This window comes from Poecilia reticulata, chromosome 9 (genome assembly GCF_904066995.2).
Source record: "Poecilia reticulata chromosome 9, P_reticulata-male-v2, whole genome shotgun sequence".
In the NCBI taxonomy this organism is placed as follows: Eukaryota; Metazoa; Chordata; class Actinopteri; order Cyprinodontiformes; family Poeciliidae; genus Poecilia; species Poecilia reticulata.
The window spans coordinates 8,831,688-8,856,899 of NC_088838.1; the positions used below are offsets into that span (position 1 = coordinate 8,831,688).

General features: G+C 40.4%; 4 protein-coding genes across 8 annotated transcripts in view; all 4 read right to left on the reverse strand.

Moving 5' to 3' along the window:
- Nucleotides 1–922: 922 nt before the first annotated feature.
- Nucleotides 923–4,691, reverse strand: ctu1 (cytosolic thiouridylase subunit 1 homolog (S. pombe)). Of its 5 annotated transcripts, none has more exons than XM_081610494.1 (4): nucleotides 4,565–4,658; nucleotides 4,230–4,308; nucleotides 2,647–3,147; nucleotides 923–2,046 (listed from the first exon to the last, which is right to left on the reverse strand). In XM_081610494.1, exons 2-4 carry the CDS (start codon nucleotides 4,291–4,293, stop codon nucleotides 1,511–1,513), a joined length of 1,101 nt encoding a protein of 366 aa, XP_081466620.1. In that variant the 5' UTR covers nucleotides 4,294–4,308; nucleotides 4,565–4,658; the 3' UTR covers nucleotides 923–1,510. The 5 variants fall into 5 exon arrangements, with proteins under 5 accessions (XP_081466620.1, XP_017161958.1, XP_081466621.1 ...); XM_017306469.2 differs by having other exon boundaries at nucleotides 4,230–4,303; nucleotides 4,565–4,639; XM_081610495.1 differs by having other exon boundaries at nucleotides 4,151–4,303; nucleotides 4,565–4,636.
- Nucleotides 4,692–5,434: 743 nt separating this feature from the next.
- crybb2 (crystallin, beta B2) lies at nucleotides 5,435–7,188 on the reverse strand. Its single transcript, XM_008417577.2, has 6 exons — nucleotides 7,093–7,188; nucleotides 6,780–6,867; nucleotides 6,457–6,575; nucleotides 6,225–6,357; nucleotides 5,879–6,021; nucleotides 5,435–5,772 (listed from the first exon to the last, which is right to left on the reverse strand). The coding sequence occupies exons 2-6, from the start codon at nucleotides 6,840–6,842 to the stop codon at nucleotides 5,604–5,606; spliced, it is 627 nt and encodes a 208-aa protein (XP_008415799.1). The 5' UTR covers nucleotides 6,843–6,867; nucleotides 7,093–7,188; the 3' UTR covers nucleotides 5,435–5,603.
- Nucleotides 7,189–10,215: 3,027 nt separating this feature from the next.
- Nucleotides 10,216–14,096, reverse strand: crybb3 (crystallin, beta B3). Its single transcript, XM_008417576.1, has 6 exons — nucleotides 13,990–14,096; nucleotides 13,100–13,197; nucleotides 12,468–12,586; nucleotides 12,223–12,355; nucleotides 11,967–12,109; nucleotides 10,216–10,630 (listed from the first exon to the last, which is right to left on the reverse strand). The coding sequence occupies exons 1-6, from the start codon at nucleotides 14,060–14,062 to the stop codon at nucleotides 10,363–10,365; spliced, it is 834 nt and encodes a 277-aa protein (XP_008415798.1). The 5' UTR covers nucleotides 14,063–14,096; the 3' UTR covers nucleotides 10,216–10,362.
- A 1,277-nt stretch (nucleotides 14,097–15,373) lies between these two features.
- The window catches only part of LOC103469710 (uncharacterized), a 32,264-nt gene continuing 22,425 nt past the window's right edge, over nucleotides 15,374–25,212 (reverse strand). Inside the window, exons 7-13 of the mRNA XM_008417575.3 lie at nucleotides 21,471–21,571; nucleotides 18,895–19,057; nucleotides 18,596–18,758; nucleotides 17,984–18,117; nucleotides 17,005–17,147; nucleotides 16,810–16,897; nucleotides 15,374–16,714 (exon numbers count right to left, since the gene is read on the reverse strand). Of these exons, the coding sequence (XP_008415797.2) occupies nucleotides 16,822–16,897; nucleotides 17,005–17,147; nucleotides 17,984–18,117; nucleotides 18,596–18,758; nucleotides 18,895–19,057; nucleotides 21,471–21,571 (780 nt within the window). The 3' untranslated portion in view covers nucleotides 15,374–16,714; nucleotides 16,810–16,821. The remainder of the gene's footprint in view (nucleotides 16,715–16,809; nucleotides 16,898–17,004; nucleotides 17,148–17,983; nucleotides 18,118–18,595; nucleotides 18,759–18,894; nucleotides 19,058–21,470; nucleotides 21,572–25,212) is intronic.

The window sequence follows — 25,212 nt, forward strand, 5'->3', positions numbered from 1 at the left end:
TTTCTACGCTAAGAAGCTTCAGTTTCAGTTTTTCTCTGAGAGATAAGAGATTTCAATATCTATTTTGGAAAGTATATGATATTTATACAGTAAATCAGTAGTACATGAAAAAGTTTTAAGAACTCAAAGAGAATATAATCCAATAGTGTATGTATGTAAACATAATAGATTTCTACATCTGCGGCTTCGATTTTTTCCAACATCAGTGGCAACTTTGGTGCTTTCCCACATCAGCAACGGATTCTGCGTTTTCCATCTTTATTGCCATCTGCACCTCTTGTTCAGTCATCTACATAATTGTTGCAGATAGGGCAGCTGGGAAAACATGTGATACGCGATACTATGGGTTAAAGTTACAGCTATATGACGTGCAAAAAATACACAAAGCAGCAACAGACTCATGATAACTAGTAGACTACTTGTAAAAATTACACATTTCCATCTTTAAGAGTTTTATTAAAAAACTTGTTCTTTTTGCATTGAAAGTGTAGTTGTAGTTTAAAAACATTGCCACCTTACTACTAATTTGTTTTCTGTAGGATGTTAACAGAAATAGAAGTTTAAAACATTCTATAAAATGCTTCAATACGTTTCAGATACAAAATTTTCAATGATTACCTGCGTCCAGCTGTTTTGTGCACTTTACCTCACCAACATGCATCAGTACACGTGAATCAATATGCCAGATTAAAATTAAAATTAAAACCCAGGGGGCTCTTTCGGATGCTTCCAAAATGGATAAGAGCAGAACAAATGAAGTTTTTCCATCTTTTTTAGCTTATTGAGGAACTTTATATGTAAATATGTATGCAGTCGTGAAGTGTAATGTTTACATGCATTGCAAATTACATGCATATTTTATTTTTGGTTTTCATGGAACATAAAAAATATTTTTAAAATCCCACACAAGCAGAATAAACCGTGTGGATCAAGAAAATCATTTATTATAGTTCATAAAACATCTCTGGATCAGTTTGTCCCATTCTTCCATTTTCGCTATGGTTAAGCTTTTCATAATTTCTCACGAGTCAGAACGCTCAAATTTCACAGATTATTTAAACTACCAGTTGTCAAAGCGAGTATGAAATGATGCACGGTCAGTAGAAAATATTCAGGGGTCCAAATATTCGAACACAAACCAGCAAATAGTGCAGAATAGTTCCGATCCACTTGAAGTACCCTCTAAGACGATGAGTCATCAAAAATATATAGAACGTAAAAAAAAAAAAACTAAAGCATTTTGATAAAGTGAAATTATAATGAAAAAAACTGTTTTAAAAGTTGTAAAGCTCACACAGACTTGAAAATTAATCTAATTTCTGAGAATTCTGGGAAAATATACCGATGACTTTAAAAAAATCCAAATAAAACCTCATTTCTGCAAGGAAAAATTATTTCAATTTCATAACTCTGGTAAAAGTACATTCAACACTCCAGTTGAAAGCTGTTTATGCTGAAATTATGCTTTTAAAAAATCATCTTAAATCTTTAGATAAATACATGGATACCATCAAAAATCTACTGATTTGAGCTTCCTCTCCTCTTGCTCTGTGAGAGGCTGCTGGGAGAGAATCTTCTCGTGCAGGCGGTGGTGCTTCCCTATGCCCAGCTTAGGCAGACCGCGATTCAGGCCCTCCAGCAGTACGCACGACTTGCAGAGTGCCTGGCTGGAGATGTAGCCGCAGCGGCTGCAGGTCCCCTGGACTGGCATCTTCACGCCCTCGCGAACAGACAGGTTCTCACCGGAGTGGATGATGTCCATTATTGAGCTGGGCCGTATGCTCTCCAGGTCCTTGAGGAAGGTCCTTGCGTAACCTCGGTAGGCGTTAGGGGAGTATATGCACTCTGTCGAAAAGTAGTCCAGTTTCTTAAAGTAGGCGTACAGGACGATCTCTTTCTCGTAGGCGTATTTGAGGGGTTTGCAGCGAGGCACGACCCCGTCGCCCTCGCTGGCCGTGGAAATGGCGGTGCAGCGACGTAGACGAGCTATGTCCCCGCGCAAGATGTTCATTAAAACCGTTTCTGCCACGTCATCGGCATTGTGACCTGAGAAGAAGAAGAAAGTACGTAGCGTCATTTAAAGACAAGATAAATAACTGCTTTAAATAACTGCTTACTGTCCTTTTTAGAAATTCAGGCAATTTATAATTGTTTACAAGGTATCAAGTTTCACCAAGATACTTTAAAGACCTTTTTAATGCCACCTTGAATTAAATACCTACAAATAAATGACCTACTATAAATGGATGGGCTATCCTGCTGTACTACAATCAAGAATAGCAAAAGCAGAAATTTCAAGTTTGTTTTTTTATATTATTGCACAGAATGCACCTAGCCACAAGGTAATAAAATTGCAAATACCTATGCAAAAAAGCTAACAAGCAAGGTTATATTAGAATGTACTTTTGTCTAACGGGCCTGCTAGGAAAAAAAAATTAAAAATTCATATGAGATTATATAGCCCTGCCACAAAAAAAATTTAAGACTTGTGATTAATGTATATACTTTTTTAAAAATACATTTAAGACATTTTAAGGCCTTCATTTTAGATATATCACTTTTTAAGGATGTACAGACATCCTGATTTAAGATTGTGTAGGAACTTTGAGAGCTACTCATAGTAACTCGCCCACTGATCCAGATTACCTGTACAAATCTTGTCCACTTTCAGCATGATGGCTCCTCGGTCCAGCGCCTGTCTCCTGAACACCCCGCAGAAGGTGCAGTTGTTTTTCAGTCCCACCTGCTTCACTATGGCGTCCATCGTCCAGCCGTACAGCTCCTCATACGAGACGATCTTCAGCGGCAGTTCGTACTGCTGCTGGTTTCTCTTCACCGTCTCCAAGGAGTCGTCTCGGTAACCGGTGATTCCTTCATCCACGGATATCAGCATGAGTTCGAGTCCGTAGCCGTGCCTCTCGTTCAGAAGCTTCATGACGTGTGCGAGCACCGTGGAGTCCTTTCCACCCGAGGCGGCAATGCCAACGGTCTCCCCGGGTCTGAAGAGCTTTGCTGCCACAATGGTCCGATGCACCTCCTCCTCAAAAGCCCAGAAGAAGCATGCCTTACACAGAGAGTGGCCGGTTTTTGGACGTTTCAGCACAGCGCGCTTCTCGGAGCAGCTGCTGCACAGGACAGGCATCTTGGCTGCGGAAAGATTGACAAATTTGGTTTAAGAGATGATAAAGGATGAAGCTTAACTTACGAGGACACAGAAAGTGGTTTCCCTCTTTCATTTATTTAAACTGGAAGAGCAGAATAGTTGATTTAAAAAGGGAGCAAAGGTAAAAATCCTTCTTTCAACCTATAAAAAAACATGTGTTGTCATTTTTGCTTTTCTTTTAAAGAAAGAATATAGCTGCCACTAAGATCACAAATAAATTATGTATTAAAATGTACAAGAACTTTGAGGAAGAAGTTGTTGTAAAGCAATTTTTTTCAATGCGCGAAAGAGGAGGATTGGACTAAGTGATTGGGGAGCCACCAGTGCAGAGCTCAGGAAGGGCAGCAGGCGGGCAAACACAGTGAGAAGACTCCTTAAAATCTCACATTAACTTGTTTCTCTGAAACTTGTAACAAGTTAATATAGATCTTCGGTATATTATAGAAACATCTGACAAAAACATGCCCCACTGGATTCAAATAGTTCGTAAAGAGCCTACATTCTGACATGAAAAACGTTTTCTTTATTGTATCACATTGTCAGTGGCAGAAGGCAGTGCATCTCATCTCATAATTTTTTTCACGTTTGGACTGGCAAATGTATCAAGATGTAAAATGGCCAAACTCAACCAGCAGCTTTAAGTTTTCGATGTGTAATGAATGGCAGAACCTCGCGGGTCTAAACTGCGGTGCTGTTCTGATGTTAGCTCATTAAACAAGATACAATTTACAGTAATAAAGACGGGAGGAAGAAACGTGTTCAGAGCAGGGCTAAAAATAATGGTTCTGTGTATTTTAAAGCCAAATCTAAAACCAAAACGTAAGAAAACGACCAATATGAATGCCAGAAAGACATTTAACAAACCTAGCTAGCTAAGGTAAAACACATTTACAGACGTAACTTTTGCATACCAGCGTTTCCTGTAAGACGAGATTTGAACAAGAGACGTGAAAACCAAGAACACCAGAAAAACGTCTTGAAACCTACGTTAATCTTATCAGAAACACTTTGTCTTAAACGAAAAGAGCCGCAAGTTGCAATGCAGCTACACCATGTTTTTCCTTACGTAGGTAAGCGGGGGAGAAAAGCCCTGCAGCACATCCAATCGGTCGGAGGTTATCATTGCACATCAGTGGGTAACTTCTCTTACGGACACACACAAAAAGACAACGTAAGCTACAAAAACACGCTCTTACAACCGTAACGTATCAACTAAAAATAACGTTCACAACTAAAAAAAAAAATTATCAACTTTAATTCAAAACTATGCCCTAGTGTTTGGAAACAATAAAACAAATTTACAATTCCGACCAATAAATAAAAGAAATGTTCTTATTTACAAAACAAAAAATCTTGTGCCTTTATCAAGGGGGCCGCTAATAACGAGATACATTTTACAACCTTGTTGCAACTTGTTTTCCGTTCCTGTTGTCGTTAAGCTGCCGTTCTATAACATAAACAGCGGAAGCTCTCTTATCAAAATAAAAGCAATACATCAAAAACCGGAAGTTTGTCATATATTATACAAAATAAAACGAAGTAAATGCAATACGTGCAAAAAGGGAATAAGTTGGGGTTATTTATACAACCATACCTCGAGTTGAAACCGGAAGCATACGTGAACTGCTGACAAAGGGACAACTTTCTGACTGCCTGACATTAAATGTCTAAAATTGCTGTCTTAGGTCAGTTAAGATTACTAAAAGTATTTCTAAGTGCTTTTATTTAGATTTTATTTTATTTTTTAGCAAAAGCCAGAGGTTTATATACAATGAGATTACAATGGCTTGTAAGAGAAAGTGAGAAAATATTATTATGCCTCTTTTTTTTACAGTGCATGTAAACTCACAGCTTCAGTTAAAAAAACAAAAACTTTATCGATCCCAAATGGAAATTAAATGTTGTTGTAATTTATGTTATCTTCAAAGAGTTGTAGATGGTAATGGCTTGTGGGCAGGAAGGATATCCTGTGGCAGTCTCTATTACAGCGTATCTAATGAAACCTCTGACTGAAGACACAAGGTTGTTATATAACAGTCTCATCAAATGAAGGCACTTTTCAGATTTATGTTTCTCCTTTATAATGGTCTTTCACATAAAATCTCAACAAACTAGATTGAAGTCTGTGGTTGAAAAGAGACACAATGTCAACAAGCTCAAAAGGCCTGAATACTCTTGCAAGGCGTTGTGCCTGTAGATGTTTCTATTCAAATTTACAGATGAAACTAACTCGTATGTTACAGAATGGGAATAAAACACATCACCAGGGGAAAATGTTAAGCAATGAGGATTTATTAATTTGCTCCAAAGAATGCCACTGCTACAACAGCTGCAGTAGGTAATAAATGTTGAATGGTGTAGCTGAAATTCAAAGATGCTGCGGCTAGATGAGGGTCAAGGCTTTCAGAGTCAGAAATCGTAACAGGGAAGAGTCACGAGCTTAGTTGACAGGGTGAAAAGCGCCCCTCTGATGCCACTGCATGTCTCTGATGCGCCGAACTGACTGGATCTGGGGAATCTGAGCTCCGAACTCGCCGCTGTCTTTATATTCCCCCTTTTCAAACAGGTACTGAAAGCCCCTGTAACCTGGATACTGATAGCCAACCCAGCTGGGGCATGAGGAGGAAAATAGCATGTCAGAGGTGAAACTATTCAGATTTTTTTGCTCATCATTATCATCATCGTCATCATCATCTGTCTGGAATACAAACTTACGTGCCACTCTGGACCCGAACAGAGGAGACCTTCTCCTGGTATCCATGAGCATGGAAGCTGGGAACATCATCATCTATGATTTCTATCTTCTTTCCTGCAAAGCTTGGGTTTTCGTAAAGGACAATCTTGTGCTCCTGGCTGTCCTGGGAGAGAGAGAAACAGAGAGAGAGAGAGAGAGAGAGAGAGAGAGAGAGAGAGAGAGAGAGAGAGAGAGAGAGAGAGAGAGAAAGCAAGAAATTAGCCAGTACAGTCTAGCATCACGTTAGGCAGTTGGCTGCTGCTGCTGCTGCTGATGATGATGATGATGATGGTGATGATGATGTGAACTAAAAGTGTGTTTTCTCACCACTTTAATTGGGCGGAATGCAACAATGGTGTCGCTGCGCCTGCTGTTGGTCCAGGAATCCCAGCGAGGATACTCCCCCTTCTCAAACACATACTGCTCCCCCTTACAGCTGGCCTGCTCGTATCCCACCCATCTGACAGGACAGAGGAAAGACACACAGCCACACATCAGTCCTCCATTTTGTCTGTTGCATTCTGAGTATTTTTTCTGCAGGCCTCTGAAACACACTCACGGTCCACACAGCACCAGTATGGAGCCCACTTTCTCCACGCCTGCTTCCTGGAGGTCGTTACAGGGCCCAGTCAGCTCATGGCAGCGGCCCTGGAAGTTTTCCTGCTCATAGATGACGAGCTGTGCATCGAATGCGCCAAAAAGAAAGTTGAACTTGTACTTTTCATCAACATTAAGGAATTATTGACTTAAAACAATCTCCTATATCTTGCTGAAAAGTTACTTGTTAGTTAGTTTTGCCACAATTTCAAGTGCACTAAGATGTTTTCACTAGAAGATCAAAAATACTTGGTAAGACATTGGTAAGACATGCGTTCCTCTCACCTTAAATGCACTGCTTCCTGGCTGCTGCTGCTTGGATGCAGGGATCTGGTGATCTGTGGCCATAGTGAACAGATTGGCAAGGATAAACCTGAAAGGAAACACTATCAGTGTTATAATGCAACCGAGTCCATACTGATAGTTTTTCACATTTAAAATACAAACAAATCTTTATCATTTATTCTTTTAAGTCTATTTTGTATAAAATATGTTTAAAAAAAAAAACTGGACTTATAGCTATAGACAGTATGCAAGCAATCAATTGTAAACAGTTATGAGGAAGAAAAATGAGCGTGAATAAGAACAAACCCCTTACCAGTACCTGTTGGTGCCAGTGTGTTTGTGTCGGCACGAGGAGCTCAATATATACTGAACACCCAGGGGGGGAAACTCTGCCAACAGAACCTAACGCGACCAAGCCAGCCAGCAGATCGGCCTGCCATAGGCCAACCGGACTAAAACGAGGGGGTCACTGTATACCCCCCGCCTCCCCAGCCTCACACTGTAACTCCAACCCACCCCACCCAACCCCAGAGGGTCATCCTCCCACAAAGTTATTTCATTACTTGTCAGTTTTGTCCAGCCAGTCATTGTTTGATATCCACATGATTCAGCACAAACAGTGCCAAGAGTCCCACAGCCACAATGAGAGGGAGAAAGATAGGAAAAGACGGGTTTTACTGTGCTGTGGAGGTTCAAGCTCAGGGGGAACACAGTGGAAACAGATATCTGAAATTGTGCGCCTCTTATGGTTTGTTATCCAGGGGTAAAAAAATAAATAAACTGAAAAGAAAAAAAATGGATATCCAATTTTAATCTTGTCTGAAAATATGTGAGCAAGATGAATGTTCTCTCAGATTCCTTCATTGTTTAATTTTAACTACAAAAAAATAAAAACATGTCACCTGAGTGTTTGGTGTAACTCTCATGACAGCTTTATCTTATTTTTTTGTTATAATCTACTGTTAGTCCACTGTGATTTAAAGGGACTTTTCAAATATGCATTTTTATTTCACCAACAACCTAAGACAAAAACAAAAACACAGGCAGGTATGGTAGTATAGATTTCCACTCCAAGACTTCACAAAATGTGACGTTTTAAAAGCTGCCACATGGAAAACACTGGGAATTCTGCTGTGTGTTTATTGTGATCAGTGACATCACAAGAGGTACAAGAGTCAAGATGATCAGCTAGCATGAGGACTTTTGACAGGCTTTTGCATAGTCTGTTTAAACAATTCATTTGCATTCAGGTTGGAAAAGATTACAGCATGTTTGGTTCTGGTGACCACAAAGTCATGACAAAGATCAATGATGAAGCTGAAGAAAACCAAAATAAATCTTGAGAATTTTAGCAGTCACAATTTTTATTTCTGGTTGAATTTCTTTTGGCAATCAAGAAGTATATCTTGTTTGTATGATCTCAAGTTGTTATGTGATTTGCCACTACAGTGACATCTGAATTTAGACCACAGTAAAAACTTTACAGAATAAAAGGGAATACGTTTTAAAGAGAAATTTGACTAAAAATACAAAAAAGAGGATATAAACAAGAAAATTAAAAATTAACATACACAAAAGAGCTGATGAATTGCCCCGTACCTCTTTACGCATACACGGTCAGCACCGTCTGAATTTTGTTAATGTCTCTTTAAATATTGCCGTTCATCAAGGCAGAACTTTTAGAGTTCATTTAAACTGGTTTTGTTAGACAGAGCTTTAGGTGTAGTGCATTCATCTGTTTTCAGTGAGATGAAGGTCAGGGCACTGTGAAGCACATGACCTTTGCTTGGTTTGTCTATTGTAATGCCAATTTTTAATGGGCGTTAAGAACTACTGTCCAAACACAGAACACTCAGCTTTCACCAGTTTTCAACCATCTGTCACAAACATTGCCTTCAGGCGAAAGAAAATCTGTTGAGATGTTGACTGAGGCATAAATCTGTCATGAACTGCAGGCTGTTGACACACAGCCTCACAGGTTACTTCTGTTTTTGCTTCTTTGTTGCATTTAAATGTTATGAGAGAAAAAAAACCCTATACAAACCAACTATATAAAAAAGAAACCAATTGATTGTGCCATCATTGGTGGCAACAACTACCTCCAAGCGTTTGAGATAACTGGCAATGAGTTTTTTATATCACTTTACTCTACATTCTCTTCCTTGCAAAATTTACATCATATTTAAGTCCAGGCTGGGACTGGGCTACTTCAAAATATTCATATTTTCATTTTTGGGACATTGAAATGTAGACTTGCTAGAATCATTGTCCTGTAGAGAAACCTGAGTGTGCTGGAACAAATCATAAAAACCGGCCTGGACAGTTGTTGACAACGATGTGCAACAATTCAGTTTTCTATCCACTCTTGAATTTAGACTAGAGGATTATGGGATGCTTTTTGAGATGTTTTTTCATGTTGTTAGGAGTCAAAATCTGGTAGTAATTTAGTGTAAGTGGGACGAGTGAATGAGTTTAGACTTTTTAAAAATCAACCGCTTTTTAATTCCAGTTAATTTGTGATTTTAAAAGGAGGATCAACAAATGAAATCATCATCCATTATATTTACTCATCTATATTTAATTGAAAAATAGTTTGATGACCTGAAACATTTAAGTGTGACAATAAAGCAAAAGCCAAAACATGCTATGTAGGTGGAGGTGGATATTTATATTTGAGCCTGTATGTATAATTATGACCCATATGCATATTATACAAAAACCACAATAAATCCAAACTTGTGCATGCAAACCTTGAGGTTTTTTTTTTTAAATGAATCTCCAATTAATCAGACACTTACAAATTATTGACATCAAGATTTGGGTTTTCCAAAAAGGCATAGCAATTCTAGTTTATATAAACGTAAGAATAAAAATATTAGAAACGCTAATCATTCTGGCTTTTATAAAACATAAGTAAGTTTGGTCTTAAAACAATTAAGGGTTAGTCCGATTAATTGTCGACAGTGAGGAATAAAACGGTCGTGTCCTTTTGCATTGTCACGTGTTTTATGTAAATATCTAGTTTCTGCTGGGAGTCATTTACTTTAAAATGAACAATGATGACTATGGCAGGGAAATTGGTGCACTCTATTTTAATGGCAAGCATACATACAGCGTGACATCACTTCCATTGCTGCATATCCACATATTCACTGAATCAGTCATGTGCTTCTAAGACTGGATGAGATCTGATGCAGCAGACTAAAACAGGAAAACAGTCACCAAAAGTACCACCTGGGGCTAAAAAGCAAATATAGTTGAAGCATAACTGTGGTTTATTTCATGGAAAAAGAAAAAAAATCTCCTAATTTACAGTATAAATTACTTTTAAATAGATGCCAATTTTACATTTATGCTCTGGATTTCTTTTTTTTTGTTGCAAATCTTAGGAAAGAAAATGTCCAACGTGCAACACAATTATAACATCACCAACAGATTTCAGGTCAAACAACCTTTATTTGCCACTGAAACACACATGGTGCTCGTGACTGGCTACAAGTAGCGCTTGCCATGGTTAGGTGAGGGCAGAGGGCCGGCACTTTGGGGCAGAGCTGGAGTTTGAGAGGGCTGGTGTGGATCCCGCTCAGCTGGCCCCGGCTGTTGCGGGCGGGGCAGGAGGAACCGGAGCCGGAGCAGGAGCCGGATCAGGGTCCGGGCCGGGAGCAGGGGTGGGAGCGGGGTCGGGGTCAGGAATGATGAAACATCCTCTCTTGTGCCACTGCATGTCCCGCACACGTCGGACAGATTGGATCAGGGGGGAGGGGGCCTCCCAGTCGTTCCAGTGCTTGAAGTCTCCTCGTTCGAAGATGTACTGGCGGCCCCTGTAGCCTGGGTACATGTAGCCCACCCACCTGGACGAAGACAGAAGGAGTCACGCAGGGGTTCACTCCTGGAAACACCTCAGACAGGCATCTTTAAAATTCTTAAAAACTCATACATTTATTTATCTAAAATCAAGGACTTAACATGTCTTGAATTCTTTAAAGGTGGTGTAAGTTGGCCTCAAATACGTTAATCATAGGTCATAAATTTGGTTAGGGTCCTTTACTCTTATGTCAGAAAAATGCCATAATAAGTCCACCGACATGCCGGCACTTCCTCCCTCATATATTCTTCTTTCTATCAGGCAAAAGTTTGCCTGATAGGGCGCAGACATCTTCATTCACTGCACTCTACAACTCAAGGTGACTAAAACTAGTGGTAACAAGCTGCTAATTTCTTGCCATAGTTTGCTTGCTAGCTCCTTGCTTCCTATCAACATAATAAATGTAAATAAGCCAATAGCAGCTAGCATATAGCTCATTAGCAGCTAGCATAAGGCTCTTTGTCTAGTTGGCTAGCTAGAGAGCCATGTGTTATTTTCATTAAACAAGAAACACAAAGCTGCTGTGACAAGAGCCACAAAAAGACCCAAGAAAATTCAGTTTTTGTCCTCTGTCGTGATATAGGTCTTATATTTGATTCATAATAGTCTTAAAAAGGTCTTAAAATGTCTTAAATTGGAGTTGGTGAAACCTGCAGAAACCCTGTTTGGGTCCCACATAGGATTTGAAATGGGTACCTAACATGAACCAACACAGCCAATGGAAAATATTATTCATAAATGTACAACCTATACATTTAACAAAACCCTTATTATATTACTATTGTTTATGCTTCTGTAGCTTAGGATATTATACTTTAAATCCAGGGTGTTTGAAGTGGGGCCCAGGGCCACTTCAAGCAAACTGGAGTAAAAATTATTTGAACACTTTAATATACACATTTATCCATCCATCCATCCATCCATCCATTTTCTTGACACCCTTGTCCCTTAGTGGGGTCAGGAGGGTTGCTGGTGCCTATCTCCAGTTAACGTTCCGGGCGAGAGGCAGGGTCACCCTGGACAGGTCGCCAGTCTGTCGCAGTATACACATTTATACTGGGTCAAATAAATTTGGCCCATGTGGCACCCCTTCTTTAAATGGTGGAGTGAAAAACAGGCAGGCTGCTTCTGAGACTGTAACATTTTTAACAAGAAATACTGAGAAAAAACATCCTCACCCTTCGATGAGGCACTAAATTACAAACTGTAGAAACAAAATAGTTACAATCAGTGAGAAGAAAAAAGCCCCAAATACAATCAGTGAGAAGAAAAAAAAAACAAAAATAAAGCAATTATTATAAGATATTCTGGAAAAAACTCACGTTCCTTTGAGAGCCTTGACACTCGCTACCCGATCTTGAAAACCGTGGCCCCACAAGCTGGGCACGTCATCATCAACGATCTCCATCTTCCTGCCGGTGAAGCCAGGGCTTTCATAGAGGTGGAGCTTGTGTTCAGCACTATCCTAAACAGGCAGAAACAAATGTCTGCAGTCATTGTTAACTAATCGAAACAACAATAAAGCAGCACAACCACGGAAGGAACAATTGCGCAACAAACCCGATACGCTTCACTCACCACTTTAAGCGGCCTTAGCGACAGGAGGGAGAAGCTGCGCTGACTGTTGGTCCAGGTGTCCCAGCGTGGATACTCGCCTTTTTCCAGAATAAACTGCTCTCCTGTGAAGCCATGTCGGTCATACCCCACCCAGCTGAGCAAAAGAAACGAAACGGGTGGAGGGTGGGAAGGTGGGGTTTATCTTCAACTGGACTGCATGATACAGCAGAGAGGTTTTCAAGGGGACTGGATGGAGCATTACTCACGGCCCTGAGTCCACGATCAAAGAGCCGACCTTCTGCAGTCCCTTCTCCGTCACGTCTTTGCACTCTGAAGAAAACTCCGCCTTACAGCCCTGGAAATTCTCAAACTCAAACACCACCACCTGGACAGAAACGAGCATTCAGAGGTCTGTCTCACTGTGTCACATCCACTGCGTTTGTCTCCATCAAACTGAACAAACACAAAGTTCTCGCAAAGTATTTTTGGTCCAGTTTCTAGTACAAATATTCTAGTTCACTTGGAATTAGACAAAGTAACTTTTCAGCGATGTATAGATTGTTGTATTGATGAAGAAAAGCACTAGTTCCACTGGCAAATTATTTTCACTTATAACAAGAAATAATCTGCCAATGGAACAAAAACTTTTTCATCAATATTAAGGAATTATTGATTTAAAACAAGCTCCGATATCTTGTTAAAAAGTTACTACTAAGTTAGTTTTGTCTCATTTCAAGTGTACCAAGATATTTGTACTAGAAACTGGACCAAAAATACCTGGTAACAACTTTATGTTATTGCAGCGTACTTTTACTTTTATTCATAGATGTCAAAACACAACTGGAGATAATTTTGGACAAACAAGGTTTAACGTGTGTGCAGAAAGCTGCTGCAGTACCTTAAACGCGGCTCCGGCTCCACCCTGGCTCTTCCCAGCAGCAAGCTGCTCCGGGGCGCTCTGCTGCTCCGACATCCTCCTGATCCACTGCTCCTCCGCTGTTTGGGAGCAGCGCACACACAGACAAAGCAGCATCCATATAGCAGTCACACAGCGACAGATACAGACACATCAGGAGAGAAGTTTTCTGTCAGGAGCTGTTTTTATCATCTTGCTGATTGTCCTTTAAGAGCAGAGGTGGGTAGATTACTCAAAAGATTGTTCTCAGGTGAGTAGCACGACTTCAACATGTTTTTACTCCAGCAAAAGTAAAACGTATAGCCATCCAAGAAATTACTGAAGAGTAAAAAAGTATTTGATACTCAAGTACTGAAATCTCATAATCAGGCAGCCCAACATGTAAATTTGTGTGGGAAATTTTGGTATCTTACAGATCAAGAAGAAAATAGTCCATATAAATAACATAATTACAAAATAATAAAATCAGGCAAACAATACATTTTCCAAATCAGTTTCTTTAAGGATAAAAGAAACTGCAGGTGTGTGTATTGGTGAATTATACTTGATTAAAACCAGTTTGTTCTCCATTCAGTGAAGTTACTCACACTGGGCAGAGAATCCAGAAATGTTACTTCATAGAAGCGATACTTCATAATTAAAATCCTCAATCAAAAGTAAAAAAGTACAGCATGGTAAAAAAATTCTCCCAAACATATATTTTTTCAAAAAAAATAATTTGAGTAAATGTTGCTAGTCACCACCCAGCTCTATCCATAAACAAATCCAAAACTGGATTATTGTTGTAACACTGTCTAATTCCAATGCCCAGCAGATAGTAAACCAATATTATTGATCCCTGTTGACCAGAGCAACTTTTTTTTTTTTTTTACCTTGTATGCCTGAAAGGAAGTGGTCGCGTCCCTCTGCTTTTGTGCCACTCGGTGTTTGGAGGGGTCGAGCCATTAGAGGCCAGAGACGAAGAGGGGGGGGTATTTATGGCTTATTTCTGGCCACAACAGCAGAAAAGGGGGAGCTGTTGATACAGCAAGTCTGTCGCTCACATTGTGTCCGTAACGCTGCCTCTCAATAGGCAGCTGTGTTGGCACGGACTGCCCTGCCCGCCCTGCCAGCCGGCCGGCCGGCCGCCCGGGCTGCCAGCGAGCTCTGTGTGTGGGCTCACACAGAGAGAGCCAAGAGGATTCAGCAGACAGGCCTGCTCAGCACAAACACACACGCAGCAGGCTTCCCCACATCCCAGTTTTATCAACCCCACTTTTCATATTTTACCACGTTACAAACACATTTCAGAATGTTTTATGGCCAATATTGATGAAAAAAAGTACAAGTTTTTCATCAATATTAAAAACTAGTACTTTTTAAGTACTAGTTGTTTTCGTTTGTTTGACCAAAACAAAGGAGTCAGTAGTTGCGAAAAAGAAATACATAGATTTAACTTTTTTTTCTTTTTTTTTTACAAATGAGAATCTTACCAGCTCCGATGCCCCTAAATAAAACTGCTTGCCTGTAGAAGTCAACTGAGTAGTAAGAAAACCAATCTGTGTGTAATTCTGTTTTTGAAAGGTCGACTGATTTGTCAAACTAATCTGACCTTTAGGAGGAGTTACATGTATAGGCCTGATTCAATAGACAATAAATAATTGTCTATTGATTTTTTTGTTTTTCACTTTTCTGTCTGTTAAAGACTGGATGGCAAGTCTTCAGTCTTTTGCTTAGGTCTCAACTAGCCCCGTTTTTCAAGGACAGTTTTGTTTATGGTGACTTTATAATTCATTTTATATATTTTAAATGTCTTCCAGTACAAATGTTAAATGTTCATTAGAATTTAAAGTTTATTGATCTTTGAGTATGTGTTGAGATTAGAGGGGTGTCAATGCCTTTATTCAAGACACTATGAGCACTGCGTAGTGCATTCATCAGTTTTCATTAGGGATGCACAATATTTCAGCACTAACATCGGTATCGGCCAATGTTAGCGATTTAACTTATCGTATCAGTCCAATAAGTGAAACTGGGCCCATGTTAATGTTTGTGTAATACTGGTGAGTATCGGTTATCGGCCATAACAGAAATAATATCGGTTACCTGTATCTGCCAAAATTTCCAGATCAGTACATCTCTACTTTTATATGTAATCAACACACTTTCACTTTTCAAAAATATTTCCGGATTTTTCTGGGGGTAAAAACAAAACCTGCTGGAGATCTTGGGAAAACAAACATCCACAACATAATAAAGACGTGCTGGGGCTATAAATCAAGTCAAGTAAATGTTTTATTAAGAATTTATTTGCTTTAGGACACTGGCCAGTACAACTCAGAGTATAATAAACATACTTTCAAATAAAAAAAAAAGGAAAAAGATGAACGTAAAAAATAACACCCTCAAAATCCATAACAAAAGAATTTCACATACATCCAAAACCAGGTTCAATCACTCAGAAAGACTCCATCGACACGTTCACTTGCATTTACACCAGCGAGCCGCACAAAAACAGGGGACATGGCCGACAAGAAGGAGGGGGCAGCTGGGGGTCAGGTGGGCAGACGTCGAGTGCTGCAGTGCATCAAGTGACAAAAGTGCTTTGTGGAAGAGTAATAAGTGGGAGGCCGCTTAAAAAAAGTTCACATTTTATTGGAGTGAAGAAAAAAAGAAAAAAAAAATCACAGAAGGTAGCGTAGCGAGCGGTTTGAGCCAACGCCTTGATGAGACAGGAAAGATTGTGCATGCGAACCGAATGGGGACCAAACAGTGGGACGATCGCACATCTGTTGGAGACATGGCTGACAAAAGGTGCGAGAGAAACCAGGCGACGGTATGGCTTATATCGGATGCTTGTAGCCGGTACGCTTCAGTCCGTTAGAGGAGGAGAAACGGGCCGACTCACGACGCGTTTGTGCTGATTTGTTTTGTGCATGATTGACAGATGCAAGGCCGCTTGTCCAAAAGCCCCCAATCCCTCATCAACAACAAAAAACAGAAAAAAAAACATACACTATATACAATATGCAGCGACTCTCGAGGCTGTGGAGTGTATCAGAGTAAAAATCTGAAGAGCCTCTGACGTAGCGACGCATCTCACTGTTTACGTTCCTCAAAAACTAGCTCTCGAATACAAATATAACATCTTCTATTGACACGTTCCCGCTGGCGATTTGTTCTCTATGTTCAAAACCTCATTAGTTGTCTGAAATGTTTCCTTATGGCAATGATTGTGTGACCGTCGTGAACGCCCTGCCCGCGCGCAGACGCTTTTGTGAGCAACGGAGCCGCATCGTGGTCCCTCGAGTTTCAGTGTCTCCTGAAATGTGGCGCCTTTTATTCTCCGTCGTCCTCGTTTCTCCCGAGGAGAGAGTTCGTCAGCAGGACCTCCGTGGGTTTGAGCGTGAAGTCGTCCTTGCTTGTTTTCCTTTTTACCATAATAGATTTTCAATTTAAAAAAAGGCACCATGCACATTGAGCAACCCGGCAAGGGAGAAAAATAACAAATTTATGGGGAAAAAAAAAAAATGTAAATCAGCAGCTGTAGATCCACTTCTCCTCTCTGGATCCAAAGTTAAGGCTTTTTTTTCTTACAGATTCATCTGTTAAGGCAACCTTTCACAAAGAATAAGAAAATACAGTTAAATAAATATACCAATATTTCATATGAACTCAAAATAATAAGAGAAAATAATCAACAAACAATTTACCTCTTTGTTTACTTAGCTTTCATTCTCAAAGTGACTCAAGCGCTTCTTGGATTTGAGCTCCTTCAGCCACTGCGGGGACTCCTCCTGGCTGCAGGGGGCGCAATGATAAATCACCATAAATGATCAGGAGAGAAAAGCCATGGATGGGAACGAAAGACGACAACACAGAGAGGGGGTGCAGCTGGCGTTTCTTACCCGTTTTCCTTCCCACCAGGAGGGGGCAGCACACGCGCTGCGCAAGGGAGGAATGGAGACTTGGGAGAGCGAGACTGCTGGGAGGGAGAGGAAGCCTGACCGTCGGTTTGATTGTCCGAGTCAGCCCTTTTCTTAAGCTGGGCCTGAAGATGGGGGGAAAAATTCAGACGTTACGGCAAAAAGAGAGAAAAAAATTTGACGCCACATCAATAAAATGCATCCATATGCACAACCACAATCTTCACTTTACATCACGGGGGATTTTATGTACCTAATAAATGCAAGGAGGAAGGAAAATGACAGACATTATACAATATTTAAAAATAAAGAAAAAGTGTGACGGGTATTTGCATTAAACCTCGCTGTCTAACCACGCCGTGTCAAAGGTTTCCCTTCCAGCGCAACTAGAATCGCAAACATACAGCCACACCAAAAAAACACAAAATCTTACCAAGTGTGGTTTTTTTGGGACTACTTTCTAGTGCAAATATATGAATTCACTTGAAATGAGACAAAAGTAACTTACATGTAACTTTTCAACAAGATTTAGAAACTTGTTTTAAGTCAATATTATTGATGAAAAAGTATTAATTCCACTGGCAGATTATTTCAATCATAACAAGGGGAAAAATATCTTGTAATAAGTGAAATAATGATTCAAGTGTACCAAGATATTTGCACTAGAAACTAGACCAAAAATACTTGTGTTTTTGCAGTGTAGCATCAGAGTAGGACTATTTAGATAAAAAAAAAAAAACATTTACTGGTTAAAACTTCAGAAGTTCACAGGCTCTCTTCAGTCTGACAACTTTGTGTTTGTCTACCACTGAAAACATCCACTGGTGTTTGTCGTTGCAACATGACAACATATGAAAGAGAGCATGTGGTTTGAATGCTTTTCACAGACCAAAGAACACTGAGGCAGTCTATATCCACGCACGACAGACGCATCACAAAGTGCACCGCTCTGCTGGCTCACCTTTAAAGCAGAAGGGTCGACTCCTGGGAACAGAGCGACCCTCTGAGGCTGAGGCGGAGCGGTGGGCCCCGACTCGGCTCCCTTGGCCGGCTCCTCGGACTCGGAGTCGTTGTTTTTACTCTCCGCCTTCGCCTCTGCCGGAACCAAAGCACCAATCAGCAGATGGTCATCTACTAATAAGGCTCTGTCACTGGAGCAGGCCCAAAAAAAATCCCTTTCCACTAAATCAGAAGCTGCGTCGTCCCACTTTTGGTGTGCTAAACTTTGCTTTGTTTTTCTTTTTTCAAAAAAATTTTATAACACATATAATTTTTATGTTAGTCTTACAACAAATAAAATAAATAATATTGGTAGCAGTAAACCAGTGAAAGCTGTGAGCCCTGATTGCAGTTTCCTGACTGATCACTGATCTGAAAAGCTGTAGTGTCAGTATAACTTCTATAAAACATTTTTTTTGTTTTTTTTGTTTGTTGAAACTGTCACCATGTTGTGACAATATTGTATTATCTTCCCAGTCTAAAATCCCACTTCAGAGGACGCTCAGTTGATTTTTTTCCACAGTTGAGACTACAACAAAAATGCAGCATCATTTGCTTTTATTTATTTCCTAACCTGTTGAGTCTCTGTAAAGCCAGCTGTCTGCGTCTCCACCGTCTCCCTGAGCCGCCACTGCGCTCGGCCGGGTCGCCTTGGACGGCCGGACGCGCTGGGCTCGTTTCTTCCCCAGCTGGACTCGAGAGCGGAGGGCGCTGTTATCTAGCCGTGTTGTTGGAACCTGATTATCATTGTAGTAAGGGGAGGGGGAAAAAAAAAGAAAAGAGTTGAGAATCAAAGTGCTTTTGCAGTCGTGAAAAACATCAGACAGGCAGCTGTGACGCGAATCTTGCTATGATACGATCGTTCGCACTCACATCGGGGAAATCAAGTGGCTGGCTTTCAGAGGAGGAGGGAGACGGGCCATCCGTCGTGGTGGTCTCTGACTGAGACGTCTGTTCGCCTGGTGAGGGCAGAGGAGTGGGCTTCCTCGGTGAGGGGCTGAGATTGCTTTCTGAACTTGGAGTGGCAGGTGTGAGGCTACAAAAAAAATAAAAGCTTTGGGTTATAAAAACTAGTGGAAATAGCTGTTTTTTAATTTACCACAAAAAAAAATTACACAGGATAGTAGAGATGGAAACTAAGATTTTAACTCTGCTTGACAGCATGTTCCTATGACAACAGACACTGTTTCAAATGTTTCACAGCAGCAGATGCTCCCACTGAGCACAAATGAATTTGTGGGCAGAGTATATGAAGAGGTGAGAAAGACAGAAAAGTAGAAAATAGTTGGGGTTGCACCAATTGCAATTTTCTGTCCAATACCGATTTTTTTTTTTGTCTGAAAAGTGGCCAAACATAACAACAGAGTTGCCAAATATTGGCTGATCTCCAAAAATTAAGGAAATCGATTTATTGGTGCAACCCAAGAAAAGAGGAATATAAGGCTCCTGATTTTGACATCGCAGTAATACGGTGCAGTCATAGTACGAATGCACCCTTAGAGACGACAAAGGTTCACATTTCATCGAGAGAACATCCCATACAGCCAGAGCTACAATAAAATGAGATTAAAGCGTGTCCATGTGTCAGAATGGCCCAGTCAAAATCCAGACTTGACAACTGAGCCAATCTTACTGTCCATCTATAGATGTTCAAACCCATGTCAGGAAAAACGTACATGGGTTTGATTCTACCCAGCATTGTGTCAGGAGGACTGGATAAAAATGTATGCCAAACTTTTCAGGATTTTATTCCTAAAGATCTTGACCACAAAAAATAAATAAATAAATCACAACAAAATACATTAAAGTTTATGGTTGCAATGTGCAAAATGTGAATAACGGTTCTGTCTTAGAAGTGCTGATCAAGTAACTCTGCTGGGTTCTGATGAGGTCAGAGATTTATAATAAAAATATAACACTGCTATATTTTATTACGGTTAATAAAAGTAAAGTTTTATTTTCTGTCACTGAAATGTATTAACGTACATAAATTGTTCCCCTGAACATGACAACACTGATCCACATGGTGGCAGGCTTATACCACACATGAGGTACTTACTAATTATCCTGATGTTTACCAACAGAAACTGGTTTTATTTCTCATCTCCTGAACATTTACACATCCAAACACATTTTCACTGAGGGTTAATAGTTATACAGATGAAAACTATCATCTTAAACTGTTAACCTTCCTGTTGTCATGACAGAAAATAATTGCAAGAGCGCTAATAAGCATGCAAGCAGATTAAAGGGTAAAAGGTCTAAAGAGAACTGGGCTGAAAAACAAAAACATGCAGCAGATATTTATGTTTTAAGAGGCTGTATCACATCACTTCAATCATTTTGTATTTTGATTCAAACGTGTCTGAGCTGAGGTTTTGGGCTTTTTGTTACAACTTAACATTCTGTGTGTAAATTTCATTAATGGCATAATTAGGCTGCTCTAAATTATGCAGTACAGAACAAACATCATTCACAGAAACGGCTTGAAGTTTTCTAAAGCTGGACAGAACCACAGAATTGATTGGAGGCGGTTCATTACATTAAGTAGGAAATATAAAGAAATATAGACGTGTTTAAGTTCTATCTATCTAAAACAAAGAAAAACTGGGAAAATTACACAGCATACACATAATCCCAAATAAACCAATTTATTCATTAAAACAAACAAGGGCGTCAGTATTGAGTATAAAAGGAGGAGCATGAATTTACATCCAAAACTAGTCAAAATGAAACATATTTTAGCTGATGCTCCAAAATCTACATAAGGCAACCATAACAATATTTTTTTACAACATATTGAGACATTTTTGTGGTTCAGTTAGTCTGCAAAAGTATAAAATAGGTATAACATTTTATTACTACTTCGAGCTTTCAGCTTCTGTCTATTATGGAACATGCTGGATTTGAAAATGTCACATAACAACAGTCCATAATAATTTTATCTTTGCTTAAAAATATTAACAAAACCTTTTTATCCTCCGATCTTTCATTTCTGTTCTACTTCTGTCATAAAGGGTTTAAAAGTAATTGCTACTCCTCTCAGGACAACAGTTTGATAATAAATTGTCCCAGAAGTTATTGCAATAAACAAGATTATTGTTTTGAGACCATTTTCAAGTATTGATAACGTCATAATAATTCAAGTTTGCCCTCTGAAAGACCAATAAACTTTTAATTTTGCAAAGAATCCATAACACTGGAACTGGAAGATATTTTAAATAGCCAAAACAAAACAGAATAAAAACTACTTACAACAAAAACCACAAATAAAATGGATTAAGAAACCTCTGTTAAAAAAATATAATCCTCAAAAAAAGTATTAAAATCACCAGAATGGAAATAACAGAGCTCATTTTAATTCCTCATGTGATTAATTGATTAATTGCTTATGGTCACAGGCTTACCAATTACTCTATGACTCATATAGCTGAAACAGTTTGTTTTACCTGTCGTCGGTGCGCAGTCCTGTTTCCCAGGTCCCATACTGACTGTCTGTGTCGCGAACCGGAGTTCCTGAGTCCACTTCGCTGCTCTGCTTCTGCTGCACCTGGAGCCGAGAGACAGAAGAATGAGGTGAGAGGAGGAGGATGAGAGCTAGAGCCGGATGTTCTGATCCGAGGAAGTGGACTTTCAGAAACACACATCATGGCGTGTTGCTGCGATTCGGGAGCAGAACCAAGAATAATCGGAACGGGTTGGTTGTCTTGGTTACTGCTGGTGGCGCGGGTGCTGTTGTTGGCTAACGCAGCTTTGCTCTGTGGTGGGAAAAAGTTATACTTACAGACGGAGATCTGGGGTCTCTGCATTACAGTAATGCGCCAATATGGCCGCATACTCGCTTTGACACGATTTCTAAATGACACTGTCTTGTGTTTTACTTTATATTATGATACACTATTTAAAAGTAGTTCAACCTGTGTATATGTTCACACAAATGGACCTGCTAGCACCATGTTTATTTCCTGACAGGAAGTTGTTTTGAAGGACTGTGATTGGCTGACAGGTTTGAGCTTTGCGCTACACTGCCCCCTATGTTGAGCCAAGTGTATTTATGCTGCAAGCCAATAAAATGCTTAGAAATGTTCTTTTTGGGTTCCTAATGAGCAATAATAAGTGGGGAGGGGCAACACTGCATTACCTGATATACGATCCGATGTTGATACCGGTAATGGATTCGATATGAGCCATAAAATGAGCTTCAGCCTACATCTAAAATCTCCAACAGAAGCACTCTGCTCCAGCATTTCTATCCAGCAGAGCTTATATTGCTCTCAGTATGTGTAATACCACTTCATCAGGCCTTTTTTAGCGTAACATACTACAAGTAGGTCATAAAAGTATGTATGATTCCTGCTGATATTCATCGGGTCAGTGTCGGCATCTGCCGATACTCAAAGCCACAGTATCGGTATCGGAAGTGAAAAAGTTGTACCAGGACGCCCCTACCCAGCACTTTACTTACAATCTCAGTAAAACGGCTTAAAACTATAAGAACAGTAGGAAAACATTCAAGACTTTGAAACTAACTTTTTAAAACCTTAGCTTACCTCGTTGCGTGCCCTTGCACGGGGTACAGAAATGCTCTTTTATTTGACTCATTATGAACAATCTTTTACGCTGTGGTGCGCGAGACAAACCTGAACCAATACTTACAACCATCTGTAGAAACACAACTCGAAATTCCCGTTTCACAGTTAATAATCTAACTCTTGTGTGGCATTTACATTTTTGGTGCTAAACCAAGGTCAAACTTCTGTTTGTCTATCAAAAAAGGAAGCAACAACAGTTCTGAATAACGAAGTGTTTAGGTGTTAAAAGGAGGCGCTCTTGTAGTGGCCAGGATAAAGTTGATGTTGCTAACGCAGAGTTTGTGGAGGAAATGCAGATAGCGACAGATAGAGGGGCGAGTTAATGGAGACAGGCCAGAGAGGGGACAAAAAGACAGATGGGAGGGTGAGTGTTTGCTGCCTACTGAACCATGCCTCTTTTAATGAAGCTGGTACAGAGGACATACTGTCTCAAACCCAAAACAGAGCTCACGGAGCCACGCCCGTACAAGAACCAATAACCCCAGTCCACGTAAAGACAGAGGAAAGCAAGAAACAATAGCTAATCCCTCTGCTCTCAGATGCACCCAGAGGGTTGGGCAGAGAAAGGTGATACACCTGGATCTGCAGCCGCACACGGCCTCCTTGACCAGGAGGAGTAAATGGCTGCTGATTGCAGATCAGTGAGCTCCTTCTGACAGCCGCATGAATACATGCCCTGTTTTCTCTGCCAGCGTGCGAACAGACACAGGAAAACTGCAAAACAAGACCGAGAGAGATGGTAAAAAAGCAAACGGAATGTGTGAGGCGAAGCGTAACTGTGAGAAATGTTAATTTAGGGTGCATGAGCAGCTCAGAGATAGTGAGAAAAAGAGCACCGGCACAGGATGTTATTAAATCAGTGAAACCTTTCCTGGCAGGAAACGATAAAACTGCAAAACAGAGTGGCAATAAACAACCGACTCCTCCCCCTCTGAGAAAATATGTCCCAAAATTTTTTTTTTAGACATTATGAAACTAGAATAAAACAAAACATTTATAATAATTTTTTACACTTTTTTTTTTTTTTTTTTACCAGAGGTGTTAACAAACGTGTTAGGAACTCCTCTTCACAGATTTACACCGGCGTACGTACACCTGACAAAGTGAAATCACTTTACGCCACGAAGGCCAGAAATACTTCTTTGCACTCAATGTTTCACATTTACGCCTCTGAAACCGGCAGAGCTGCGCTACTGGGTGCGATTGGCTTGTTTTTAGAACATATTTTCGAGAATTTTAGTCTGTCATCAGTGGTGGAAAATAAACTTTAAACGAGAGCTCGTAAAAATGTAATGATAGAAAAATTCCACTGCTGTGTGTTCGTGTTACTCAACCTGAGCACTCCCAGCACACCCATACCTGATCAGCTTAGCGTTGGGGCTCTGCCTCTGCAGGAACATGTTGGAGAGAAGCTCCATTATACAACAGCTTATTTGTAATCTTTCACTTTTTGTCAGTCATTGTCAAAAGGGGCTTACAAAAGCCTTAGTGATGAACTTTAACTAAACGACGTTTCTGTGCAGTCAGTGTTAATCTACATGCACACAGCTCAGCCAAACTCCCCCAAAAACGAGATTTTTATTGCATTAACAATCCGCAAACACGCTGGGAGGCTGACGAACCGACGTGTCCAGCAGCAATGACTTACAGCTGTCAGTAGGAAGGCTTTTCCTTAATAACATTAGCAATGTTCAGCTTCCCCTGAACAGGAAGGGTGTGTCAAGGAAAACGGCTCGACAAAGAGCGGATGAATGGAAGGACGGAGGAGAGAAAGGGCCGATCACCGGGCAAGGTCTGACTGACAATCTGCAGAGGAAAGGGCAGGAACAAGGTCTTGGAAACTTCTGTTTGATAATAAAATGACTGCAAGGGCGGCCGATGAGAAAGTGAGAAAACAAGCAGCTGCTGATCTGAAAAGGAAGGGCGCTACCGCCGAGCACCCGACCGGTGATGTTCAATCTGAGAGCGGAGAGAGGCAGGGAGATGCGTGTGTCAACATGAAAACGGCACCAACAATACAAGCGCCTGGCCCAGTTTACGACACAGTCGAGGAATGTGTGTGCACCTGTTAGCAGTGTTAGCTTTAGATAAGAGTACTGTCTTTTAATCTGAGCTTGTAACACAAACTGTAAACATCTGCTGAGGTGTTTATATGTTTCAGTGAAGCAACCAAAGCTACTTTAAATGAGCAAACAAGCGAGTTTCTCCAGATTATAGCTCATCAGACCCTCATATACTGCAAGCCTATTAGAGGTAGTGAAAGGCCATTTAGCCACATCGCTGTATTTGTAGTGAGCCACCACCCCATTCCCTCTTCCTCTAAATCTGGAAAATATGCTCAGTGCAGTAATCAATATCCACATATTTAAGCAACCACTCCCTCTAAAGCTAATCTCACGTCAACAAATGGACATTCTAGCTGCATGACAGGAGAGGTTACATTAAGACACTGAACTGCGTTATACAAGGAAAGAACAGCACAAGTGGTGAGTGCAGCCAAAGACTGAGGGTTGAGCAAAGTATCTAGGAAGAACAGAGGGCAAGAATGTAAGAACCTGACCAGGCTTAAGCTTTTTGTTTTTTTGGTGACCTGAGCTAC